The sequence below is a fragment of the Cucurbita maxima genome, unplaced genomic scaffold (assembly GCF_002738345.1).
Source record: "Cucurbita maxima cultivar Rimu unplaced genomic scaffold, Cmax_1.0 Cma_Scf00015, whole genome shotgun sequence".
NCBI classification, from domain to species: Eukaryota; Viridiplantae; Streptophyta; class Magnoliopsida; order Cucurbitales; family Cucurbitaceae; genus Cucurbita; species Cucurbita maxima.
Window position 1 is genome coordinate 1416746 of NW_019272031.1, and position 13063 is coordinate 1429808.

The following is a 13063-nucleotide window of genomic DNA, read 5'->3' on the forward strand; positions in this document are numbered from 1 at the left end:
AAAAAAAAAAAAAAAAAAAAAAAAAAAAAAAAAAAAAAAAAAAAAAAACATTGGGAACTCATGTTATTTCTCTGGATTTTTCCCACAATTTTTTTTTTTTTTAATTTTCTAAATAGAAATAAATTATGGATTTATCTGTTGAGGTGGAGCCGTGGAGGACATCGACCGACGACTTCGATTCAATCATTTGCAAGTCCAGACAAACCTCACCCTCTTTCCTTCAGATTTCTGGTTGCCACGCTTCAGACATTTCCAAATCCTTATCCGATCCTCTTTATCCTGCTCGCCGTCGCCGTCGCCGTCGCTGTCTTCTTCTTCTTCTTTCTTCTCCGATTTGGGGTTCGTTGACCAGCTTTCTGCCTGCGAATTGACCTTCTTTGGTTTGATTGGTATGGCTGTGCTCTTGGAGGAGATAGTGAAGTCGGTGGAGTTGTGGTTGAAGCTGATCAAGAAACCCGAGCCGTACGTCGATCCGAATCTCGATCCTGTTCTTTTGGTTCCGGGAGTTGCTGGTTCGATCTTGAACGCGGTTCATGAGGATACGGGAAAAGAGGAGCGAGTTTGGGTCAGGATATTAGGGGCTGATGCTAAATTCCAAACCGACCTCTGGTCTTTTTACGATCCTTCTTCTGGTAATGTTATTGGCTTTCTATTTTGTTTCGTACACTAGTTTTTCTTTGTAAATTTCAGGTAGCTTTGGTGATCGGGGGTCGTTTTTTTAGGGTTTGGGTTTCCTTGGAATATGATGTTTCGAAATGATTTGATTGCTCAAAATTTTTGGGAAAACAAGGAGATGGAAGTCATCAATGTAGTTATTGTATATGAAGGTGTAGAAACTTAGCTCAGCTTCTCCAGCTTTAGCATATTTTAGATGGCCTTCTAATTTATGAAATTTGTTATGATTCCCGTATTGTCAGTTGTTCAATTGTGTTGCGAGAACTTCTTTGATAAATGACCTCAAATGTTGTGAGATCACACGTCGGTTGGGGTGGAGAACGAAGTATTCTTTATAAGGGTGTGGAAATCTCTCCCTGGGAGACATGTTTTAAAACCATGGGGGGAAGCCCGAAAGGGAAAGCCAAAGCAAATAATATTTGCTAGCGGTGGGCTTGGGCTATTACAAATAGTACCAGAGCTAGACACCGGACGATGTGTTAGCGAGGAGGTTGAGCCTCGAAGGGGAGTGGACATGAGGCGGTGTGTCATCAAGGACACTTGCCCAAAAGGGGGTGGATTGGGGGGGTCCCAAAATCGATTGGAGAAAGGAATGAGTGCCAGCGAGGATGCTGAGCTCCGAAAGGGGTGGATTGTGAGATCCCACATCGGTTGAGGAGGAGAACGAAACATTTTTTATAAAGGTGTGGAGGCGCGTTTTAAAACCGTGAGGGGAAAGCCCGAAAGGGAAAGCGCAAAGCAGACAATATCTGCTAGCAGCGGGCTTGGACTATTACAAATGTAGTCAATCCTGAGTTTTAAGAAGAAATGGATTCTGCTTAAAGATCATACTAATTTGTCTAGAAGAGATCTCGCAAAGATTGCCATGAATTAGACGTTGTTTACAATGAATAGGTGGGTACTTAAGTCAATGCTGCCTCAGTATTGATTTTATCCAACGTTACGAATCGATTAGTGAACTTGTCAAGTAGTTGGCTGGAAACTGATTTAGTTTTGCAAGACTTGGCTAGTCTGGTTGAGCTGCTAACTTCTCATTTTTCGTAGTTATGTCGATAACACTTTTCCCCTCGAAAACTTGTGATACAATTTTTTTCCGGTTTGCTCTGGTGCTTGTGATATGTGATGAGAAAAAATGCTTTCAATTGTCGAGAGGGAAAAAGAACACGAAAAAAGACGAGAAAAGCTTGCCATCATTCTATGTCTTTTTCTAGTGCACTAATATCTTCTTGTGAAACAGGTGAGACTGTATGTTTTGATCCGAAGATCAAAATCAAAGTTCCTGATGAGAGAAACGGATTGTATGCAATTGATACTCTGGACCCTGACATGGTATACTTTTAGTCTTATTATATACTGTATTTTTCTTTCGAAAATACTTAAGTCCTAATCCGTTGGCACTTGGGATGAAGTTATTGACCGAAAAATCTAATCCTTTCCTTCACGTGCATCTGCACCCACTAAGACATGCACGTTTTATTTTTAACGATCGGTTTGTATATAATTCTGTGTAATCATAGATAAATGTGTGTTTTGTAGATAAAGTATCAGTATATACATGCACGTGTTATGAATACAAGCACATTCGGACTCTCAATTGCATGAATATGTTGTATTGTGTGATGATTCTTGTTGAAACCATGTCTAATTTTTATATTTTATCCCAAAACTTCAAGCCATATGAATTCTCGAAAACATTCGATTCAGTGTTCAAATATTTTCTGATTGTCTTCCTTCAATTAGCCAATTAAAGTAGTTGAAACTCATGTCTAATAGACTGAACAAGATTTTTTATTTGCATCCTAGATCATTGGATGCGATTCTGTTTACTATTTCCATGACATGATTGTTGAAATGACCAAGTGGGGTTTTCAAGAAGGAAAAACACTTTTTGGATTTGGATACGATTTTCGCCAAAGTAACAGGTATCAACTAAACTTCGAGGTTATTTTATCACTACTTCACTTATTCCTGCTTGAAAAGTATAGGAAAAATCTTAATGATGAAAATAAAGTTTATGATGTTTTACTAATTTGCCACAACTGAAGTTCAGGTTACACAGTATCGTTTCGAACTTTGACTTCATAGTCTTATATATTTGCATTATATATTTCTAGAGAATTAATATGCGTTAATATTTTTCTAGAAAATCTGATTTCGTATCCAATCATTGATTTAGTTCTCTATAGCTATGAAGAGAATTTAATAATTGGAGTCTGACATTTTCTTTCGATACCTTTGATATTTTCATTTTCGTGATGTAAAAAAAGGTTCAGTATCCATACTGAAAGTTGACACTCGGAAGTCAGAATATGCCATTCTTATGGGGTTCATTTTGCAATACCAACTTTGGTTTGCTTGACTTTAAATTGATAGATATAATTGACAAGAATTCCATGGAAGTGACAATAACTTTAGGGCTTGGAATCATGCTTAACCAAGTAGGAAGTACCCACATCACTTTAACCTGGAATAAAACTGTGAGATCTCACATCGGTTGAGGAGGAGAACGAAGCATTCTTTATAATGATGTGGAAACTTCTCTGTAGTAGACGCGCTTTAAAAACCTTGAGGGAAAGTCCAGAAGGGAAAGCCTAAAGAGGACAATATCTGCTAGTAGTGAGCTTGAGCTATTACAAAAACCATGATAAGTATACTTCTAGGGAGATGATTCGTGAGGACATCGAAATTGATTACCTTGTTAATTTATTTTAGCCTAGAATATAACCATCATAAGTTAGTAGTAAAGTACCCACATTTCTTGATATTACACATGTCTAGCTTTTATTTTATATAGTTGCTGAAACAAAGCATCTTTTTCTTTATGATTAGGAACTAGACTGTTTAGGAGACAACAATTTCTGAAATAATTTTTTATTAGCCTTTAGGATTAGTTTATATCCTAACAAGTCTTATCTCTTAGATTTATGGCGAGAAGCACCTTCAGGTATTCAAATAAGATTCATGATCCTTAGGCTTTCTCAATCAATTAGAAGGATGACCGTTGTTGACGTAGGGTCCTGATATAAGTATGTAGATGTTGAGAAATTGTTTGGTATGAAGGTTGAGATGGGTGGTATGCACAAGGAGTTGATTTAGTCTGCTGGTCAAATCAAAATGATATATAGGTTTAAAATTTGAAGATTATTAAACTTGTTACCACTAGCTAGTCCAAACATTTGGATAAACATTCTCCTCAATTATTAGTGGAAAGTTTTTTTTTCTTACTTTTCATGGATTCTGATTCTGCTATCAAATGTCAAGATGTTAAAGTGATCATCCTTCAGATGTAATATTCATGGACAAGCTCTCTCCGTGTTAGTCATCCACCCACCTTTTGATTTTTCAACTTTATCTTTTATCATCTTTCACCCATCTTGCCCGGCATAGATAAATTTTTTGAGTTGTGTAGACTTTGAAGTGTCGCATTCAGTTATTGCGAACTTACATATCAGGTCATATAATACTGTCCCTGCTTTGCACTTTATGCACTTTATGGACTACTTGTAATATCCTTATTGAGTTTTCCGATATCGATTGTTTATATTATTCTTAGGTTTGTTGTTCTGGGTCTTTTTACACTTTTTCTTACCTGTTTTTTCTAGGTTGCCAGAAACTTTGGATCTCTTAGCTGCGAAACTGGAGGCTGTATATAATGCTTCAGGAGGGAAAAAGATTAATCTTATTAGTCATTCAATGGGTGGTCTTTTAGTGAAATGCTTCATGAGCCTGCGCAGCGACGTAAAGATTTTCGTTCTCCACATTCTTTATCTATAATCATCTGTAACCGTTTTCATCCGAACTCCTTTGGAACCAACATTTTATTTCAATGGAGGGGCAAAAATCTTGCATTGTATAATTTGGGTGATCCATTCTCTCTACAATTTGCACTGATTAGTTGATTCACATAAAAATACTCCAAGTTATTTTGTTAGTTTATTTCATTTTATCCTTTCCTTCGGAGAAGGGTGGAGGCTCGATTCTTCTGTTTCATGTCTATTTTTGTGTATTCCTTCTCCGCTACATGAAGAGTTTTAATCAAATAGTTTCTTACATTCGTTTGCAGATTTTTGAGAAGTATGTGCAGAATTGGATTGCAATTGCTGCTCCATTCCAGGGTGAGATTCAAAAGTATTTAAGATATGAAAGATTTCTTACCATATTTGTGAGGGTTCATTGTTTTTGCAATTGCTAGTCTGAATAATTGAAATATGTGTTTAACAGGTGCACCTGGATATGTTACATCTACCTTTGTGAGTGGAATGTCATTCGTTAATGGATGGAGAGAGAACTTCTTCATATCAAAGTGGAGCATGCACCAACTGGTATGAATCAAAAGAACAATTTTAACTTTATTGCATTTTCTTCCCTTCTTAAAATTATTCATGTGCTCGTATTTATTTTATTTTTTAAGACGGAGGAATTTGGTCTTGTGATTGATGTTGCAGTGTCGAGCCATCTTTTCTTTGGTTACTATCTTTTGACTTTTCAATTGAGCTTGGTTCTTTCGGTTTGTCGTTAGATTTTAGCCTTTAAGTGGTTTAATACTTATGGTAGATTGAATATGTGAGATCCCACCTTGGTTGGAGAGGAGAATGAAACACCCTTTATAAGGGTATGGAAAACTCTCCCTAGCAGACGGGTTTTAAAAACCTGAGGGGAAGCTCGAAAGGGAAAGCCCAAAGAGGACAATATCTACTAGCAGTGGGCTTGGGGCGTTACAAATGGTATTAGAGCCAGACACTGGGCCATGTGCCAGCGAGGAGACTTTTACTCGAAGGGGGTAGACACGAGACGGTGTGCTAGTAAGGACGTTGGGCCCCGAAGGGGGTGGATTTGGTGGGGGTCCCACATCGATTAGAGAAAGGAACGAGTGCCAGTAAAGACGCTGGGCCCTGGAGGGGGGTGATTGTGAGATCCCACATCGGTTGGGGAGGAGAATGAAACACCCTTTATATGGGTGTGGAAATCTCTCCCTAGCAGATGTGTTTTAAAAACCTTGAGGGGAATCCCGAAAGGGAAAGCTCAAAGAGGACTATTTGCTAGCGGTGGGCTTGGGGCGTTACAGAATATGAAGAGGTTATTTTGATTTCTTTCCTCTCAAGTGTGACTGATGCTCGTCTTCTAAAGAAATCATTCTCCTCTCTTTTTTTCTTGTGGATTTGTAGAGGTTTATGTGTTTTAGTTTTTGAATTGTATTTAAATTTTTGGATACTCTTCAGGCTTAGTTAATACTGGTTTTTTCCCCTCTTCAGCTTATTGAGTGCCCATCCATTTATGAACTAATGGGCTCTCCGGACTTTGATTGGCAACACATTCCTCTACTTGAAGTCTGGAGAGAGAAACTTGACGCGGATGGAAACGCTCACAAGATGTTGGAATCGTACTCGCTTAAAGGAAGTGTCGAAATACTGACAGAATCTCTTTCGACAAACATGGTGAGTTCTAATTGCCTATTGTAATTTTTCAGAAGGAAACATTATCAGATAAGAACGTTATTCTCATCGATTGTTCTGATTAGAAAGTTCTCGAAATAGATGATTTTGAAGTAAGGTTTGGAAAGCTTGTTGTTTTTGGTACCATTGCTTGTTGTGTGCTCGACTATAAATAAATCCCGTATGAGATCGAAGTTATAACACATTTTTTTTCTATTTACTTGAACCGAACCAGATTCTTCATGATGGGATGGATATTCCCCTGCCATTTAATTTGGAGATTTTGAAATGGGCGAACGAGACGCGGGAAATTCTAAAGAATGCTAAACTACCTCCTCATGTCAAGTTTTACAATATATATGCAACAGGTCTCGAGACGCCGCATACCGTTTGGTAAGTCTTCGTTATGCTAAATGATATTTGACGTGAATTCATTGTAGGCAAAACGTTTTGATTATTTTGATGTTTGCTTCATCGTGTTATTTTCTGATATGTTGAATTTTTCTTGGTTTAGCTATGGAGATGCAGAAAATCCTGTTGCTGATTTACAAAAACTGCGATTCATTGAGGTCATTGTTGTCTATTCTATTGCATCTTTTCAATTATGATTTAACTTTTTGCTACGCAATTCAATTTTGTCCTATGATTCTCTCTTTTATCTATCTTTTAAGTTATAAAAATAAATCTGGAAAGCTTACTTGAATTTTCTTGATTTCAGCCGAAGTATGTTTACGTCGATGGTGATGGGACGGTTCCCGTGGAATCGGCAATGGTTTGTTACGTCACCCTCTTCTTCTAACTAATCAATTAGGCATTGAGATTCCGCTCCTTGATATATGTTTATGCTCCCAAACCCTTTTTACTAAGAGTTCCTTGGAGGTTTATTCTGTTTCATTTCGCTTTTGAAATGTTCATCTGATGTATTTTTTCCCTTTGTTAAGATAAATTATGAAGGTTTTAACTCGGATCTAGAATTGTAGATAGAATCCGAAACGTCCCGTAATGTTTTTTACTAAGAGCTTCTTGGAGGTTTGTCCTTGTTTCGTTTTGCTTCGGATGTACTTTAGACAATAGTTTAGATAATTTTCTACCCTGTGAATACGTGATCATTTTCCGAACTTGTAGCTTTCTCACACTGTGTTGCTGCTAATTTTGGTTCATTTTGGTCGAACACAAACATGTAGCTTTCTTACACTCTGTGTTGCTGCTAATTTTGGGTTCATTTTGGTTGAACACGAACATGTGGCTTTCTCACACTGTGTTACTGCTAATTTTGGTTCATTTTGGTTGAACACGAACATGTAGCTTTCTCACACTGTTGCTGCTAATTTTGGTCGAACACGAACATGTAGCTTTCTCACAAATTGTGTTGCTGCTAATTTTGGTTCATTTTGGTCGAACACGAACATGTAGCTTTCTCACACATTGTGTTGCTGCTAATTTTGGTTCATTTTGGTTGAACACGAACATGTAGCTTTCTCACACTCAGTGTTGCTGCTAATTTTGGTTCATTTTGGTCGAACACGAATATGTAGCTTTCTCACAAATTGTGTTGCTGCTAATTTTGGTTCATTTTGGTCGAACACGAACATGTAGCTTTCTCACACATTGTGTTGCTGCTAATTTTGGTTCATTTTGGTCGAACACGAACATGTAGCTTTCTCACACTCAGTGTTGCTGCTAGTTTTGGTTCATTTTGGTCGAACACGAACATGTAGCTTTTGGTTCATTTTGGTCGAATGTGATAGTGAAAAATGCTCAGAAGCCATGGTTCTTTTTTCTTTTCAGGCCGATGGACTTGATGCAGTAGCGAGGATTGGGGTCCCTGGTGAGCACCAGCGCGTTCTTAGAGACCACCGCTTATTCCGAAGCCTCAAGCATTGGCTCAAAGCAGGCGATCCCGACCCGTTCTACGACCCACTGAACGACTATGTGATCTTGCCAACTGCTTTCGAGGTCGAAAGCCATGTGGACAAGGGTCTGCAAGTAGCTGCTCTAAAAGAGGAATGGGAGATCATCTCCAACGACCAAAATAAACCAGATGAGTTGTGTAATGGGAAGCCATTGGTGAGTTCCATAACGCTATCTCGAGTTGTCGGGGACTGTCCATCCTTGAGGGCTGAGGCTTGCGCAACCGTTATCGTTCATCCCCAGAAAGAGGGTAAGCAGCACGTTGAGCTGAATGCTCTTAGCATATCAGTCGATGCATGAAATTATTTCTCATGCAACGATACGTTGTTTCAAATTAAACTCGACTGCAATCAGCCCCAAGAGCGTGCGCAATTGATGAACAATCCTGTACAGTCATTTATACTTAATTTATGTGGTGAAAATGTATATTTAAAAATTTAGACATCACTTTTTTTTATTTTTTATTTCTTATGTATATATATATATATAAAAAAGATGAAACGCAACTGAATGATTGTTCCTCTGTTCTAAAAACAATGACCCAAATAAAAAAAGAAGTTTCTTTGGAGTGGTCTAATTGGAAGAATTTAATCATGTAAGTACATATAATGAGATTTGACTTGTAGTTTTGGTACAATACACAACACGAGTGATGGGTGAAGGTGAGACACGATCAATATAAAAAATCTCTCTAAGATTAGGTGCGGGCAATTCCGTCACATGTGCTCAACTGAATATGCAATAATAGAACTGCAAAATCTGAGTTTCCAATTCCAGTCATTCGTGCTTGCTCACTCTTTGGTGATTCGATTGAACAAATGCAGTCACACAACTTGCGTAGCGAAAGATTTTCTCCACGTTCTGTCTATGAATTCACAGTGGGACGTTTTCAATTCAAAGTGGTCGAATCCTTTTTCTTTAAAGATCGGACAAAGCAAAACTAAATTCGAAAAGGACGGTAGAGGAGAAATCAAATTTGAAAAGAACAACTAAAATGTAAGGAAGAAAGGAGAAATCTCTTCAACTTTTATTATTATATTTAAAAAATAATATCACTAACATTTTTTATTTATTAAATGTTTGTCATCCATCAATTACCATCTTAAAAATTAATGATTTAATTTTCATTATTGGAATTACTAAACCAAAGAATAAAAATAGATGTCATGGTTGAATTAAAATAAAATTTAATTTTTAATTAATTTAATTGATTCATAGTAAGCATCGATCAACAACTACTATTAGACGAACACGACTCTCCAAAATAGCATGATATTGTCTACTTTGAGTGCATAAGCTCGAACACGACTCTCCACAATAGCATGATATTGTCCCCTTTGAGTGCATAAACTCTCATAGTTTTGCTTTGGGCTTCCCAAAAGGTCTCGTACCAATGGAGATAGTATTAATTGATTATAAACACATGATCATTCTCTAAATTAACTGAGGTGGGAGTTTCATCATCCAACAAAAATGTGAATCCCACTCAAATAATTTATCATCACAATGTTCCTAAATTGCAATTATTGAGAAGGTAATTAGGTTTTAAAGGTAAAGAAAATTAAATTGTTTTTGGCCAAAAGAATGCTTAGAAAGAACACTTCCTTATAAAGCTCCACAATTGTTGGAAGACGTTAACCAACATATTTGGGTTGAGAGAGAAAGCACTGAAACAAACTTTTATATTTCATTATTTATTTGGAGGAATCAATTGAACCATAATTCCCTTCTTAATCAGGTTTTTTCGATACATTTTCTTCTTAGAAGTTCGTAGCACTCTTGTTTTTGGGTATGTGATTTTGTTGATAATATATATATATATTGATGGATTTGATGTTGTTCTTGTTCTTGGCTGGATTAAGGTTTAGGGCGTTTTTTTTTTTTTTTACTTTCTAGTAAGAGGAAATCGGTACTCTCTCAAATTATTTATATGAAATTCACTTGATTTGTTTCAATGTATGCGTCGAAACAAATCCAGATTCGAAATTTGATCGAAATTTGATCAGAATGTTTCAATGTGTGCTTCGAAACCAGTGTTTGTGATTTAACGATTTCCTTTTATTTGGCTCTGAAATTCCTATATGTTGTACGATTAATTCTCTTGTGTTTTTAGTTTAGGGTTTGAGATTTATGCTATGTTTATTTATACGGTTCTTCGTACTACTTATTGAGAATAATGATTGAGAATTGTTCGAAATTTGATCATAACGTTTCAATGTATGTGTCAGATCGAGTGTTTGTAATTTAGCGGTTTCCTTATATTTGGCTCTGAAATTCCTATATGCTCATTAATTTCTCCTTTGTTTTTGGTTTACGATTTGAGATTTATACTATTTTTCGTACTCGATTTGAGATTTATACTATTTTTTGTACTACTTATTGAGAATAAGGATTGAAAGTTGTTCATAACGTTTCAACATATGTGTCGAATCAAGTGTTTGTGATTTAGCGATTTCCTTTTATTTGGCTTTGGAATTCCTATATGCTGTATGATTAATTTCTCCTCTATTTTTAGTTTAGGGTTTAAGATTTATACGGTTCTTCGTAATACTGATTGAGAATAATGGTTGAGAACTGTTCGAAATTTGATCGAAACGTTTCAATATATGCGTCGAATCGAGTGTTTGTGATTTAGTGATTTTCTTTTATTTGGCTCTGGAATTCCTGTTTTTTGTTTAGAATTTGAGATTTAAACTGTTGTTTTCGTACTACTCATTAGAACTGAATTGTTTAACGATTTATTAGCTAAAAGAGATGGTGTTATCAGAGGAGGAAATCACGAGACTCTTTAGAATCCGAAAAACATTGATGCAAATGTTGAAAGATCGAGGCTACTATGTTGGAGATTTGGACATTGACATGTCAAGAAATCAATTTAGGAATAAGTATGGTGATAATATGAAGAGAGAAGATCTTGTTATCAATAAAGCCATGAGAAATAATAGCTCTGATCAGGTAGAGTTTCATGCTCTACAATGATACTATGAATCCTTAGTGATCCTTTTATTTGTTCCTCTCTTGTTTATGGCTCGTTTCTATAGATATATATATTTTTTCCTGAAGAACCCAAGGTTGGTGTCAAGACGATGAAAACGTATACGAATCGTATGAAATCGGAGAATGTTTTTCGAGCTATATTGGTTGTTCAACAGAATTTGACCCCGTTTGCTCGTACTTGTATAAGCGAAATATCATCTAAATTCCATTTGGAGGTTTTTCAGGTATTGTTTGAGACTATGCTGCAAAAGTTTTGTGATTTCCGTATCATTGTGCTTATAATTGCCATTTTCTACTTGTTGTTGAAGGAAGCTGAATTGATGGTTAATGTTAAAGATCATGTTCTTATTCCTGAGCATCAGCTGTTGACAAATGAAGAGAAGAAGACGTTGTTGGAGAGGTATACGGTGAAAGAAACGCAGGTGAGTATCGATTTTTTTCCCGAAAGATACAGAAGTGAACTCATTAAAAAAAGTCCCTTGAAATGTATATTGTTTTTGTGAGATCCTACGTTCGTTGTGGAGGAGAATGAAGCATTCTTTATAAGGGTGTGGAAACATTTTCCTAGCCGATGCTTTTTAAAAACCTTAAGGGGAAGTTGAGAAGTTCAAAAGGGAAAAATCCAAAAATGACAATATCTAAATGGTATTAGAGTTAGACACCGGGCGATGTGCTAGTGAGGAGGCTGAGCCATGAAGGAGGTGGATTGTGAGATCCGGGAGGAGAACGAAACATTCTTTATTTATAAGGGTGTGGAAACCTCTGTCCAGTTGACCCATTTTAAAAGTCTTAAGTGGAAGCTCGTAAGGGGAAAGTAAAAAAAGAACAATATCTGCTAGCAGTGAGCTTAGCTTAGACCGTTACAATTTTGTTCTAACGTAATGTTGTGTTTGTTTGTCTCAGCTACCTCGCATTCAAGTCACTGATCCAATTGCTCGATATTATGGGTTGAAGCGTGGACAAGTTTTGAAGATCATTCGACCAAGTGAGACTGCAGGAAGGTATGTGACTTATAGATATGTTGTTTGAGATTGCCCTAACTCGAAGTTGAAATCATGGTATGGTACATGTAAATGTGTGAGCACTTTGAGCAGCCATGCTCTTTAAGTAACTTTTGTTGCTTCCTCATCTTTTTTCTTAGCTGCCAAAGCTTTTTGTTGGTTCCATTGTGATGACAACGTTAATTTGCTAGCTTAATTACTTTCATTCCAAAAGTATGAGCGAGTCTACATTGTAAATAACACTTTTCTTCCCATTGACATCTTGAAAATTAACGTTATCATCGCAAACTTAGAATCTCGACAGTCGAGGAGTCAATGCCATCGAAGAGATCTACAGAAACGGAGTGTACAAAAATGTGGATAACGATCGATTGAGGATCTCGATCCAATCAATGGAAAGTTTCTTATGACCTTTTATTAATGTTCTTTTTCACAATAGTGAAGATTGGCCCCTCGTCTCACCTGGATCATTTTGTTCATTCACATACTTCCTAGGAAAATTTTTAGGTCACCCGATACAGGGAAGAGAATGAACTTTTCATTTACTCACGGCCAAAAACATTGGATCTTGGTTTGATTTTATTAAAAACTAAATGGCGCAAATTTAATTATTAAAATTTTTGATCAATTGATATCCATTCTTCTCCGCTATAGATATAGTTGAATTTAGTGGAATAATTTGTGTTCATAGATATAATCATTACAAACAAGATGATTATTCAGAGTTGTTTATAATTATAACCGAGTCACAAATTCATTTTATCCATGTAATTCCATCTTACAATAAGAGCTCAATTCCATCACGCTCATAACTTAGTGAGAGATTGAATATTTCGTGGTTTATACAAATTTATTGTATAAGATACCTCATTTACATGTTTCTTAAGTGGGTCGCATCAATATTGTAATAAGAATAAGACACCCAACATTATCCATATATTATAACCGCCTTAAGATAATATTAAATTACAAATAATATTATTAAAAATTAAATAATTAATTATGAGATTTTAGGATACAAATCTTCTCTAAATTGATCGAAGCTAG

The 13063-nt window shown here is 36.3% G+C and overlaps 2 protein-coding genes across 2 annotated transcripts; both read left to right on the plus strand.

Moving 5' to 3' along the window:
* The first annotated feature begins 143 nt into the window (after positions 1-143).
* On the plus strand, positions 144-8501 carry LOC111490406 (lecithin-cholesterol acyltransferase-like 4). Its single transcript, XM_023139010.1, has 11 exons — positions 144-632; positions 1913-2004; positions 2479-2597; positions 4278-4413; positions 4739-4790; positions 4897-4997; positions 5928-6110; positions 6343-6500; positions 6622-6676; positions 6826-6879; positions 7896-8501. Exons 1-11 carry the CDS (start codon positions 392-394, stop codon positions 8316-8318), a joined length of 1614 nt encoding a protein of 537 aa, XP_022994778.1. The 5' UTR covers positions 144-391; the 3' UTR covers positions 8319-8501.
* A 2271-nt stretch (positions 8502-10772) lies between these two features.
* On the plus strand, positions 10773-12044 carry LOC111490485 (DNA-directed RNA polymerases II and IV subunit 5A-like). Its single transcript, XM_023139129.1, has 4 exons — positions 10773-10973; positions 11060-11239; positions 11324-11437; positions 11919-12044. Exons 1-4 carry the CDS (start codon positions 10773-10775, stop codon positions 12042-12044), a joined length of 621 nt encoding a protein of 206 aa, XP_022994897.1.
* Positions 12045-13063: the final 1019 nt, after the last annotated feature.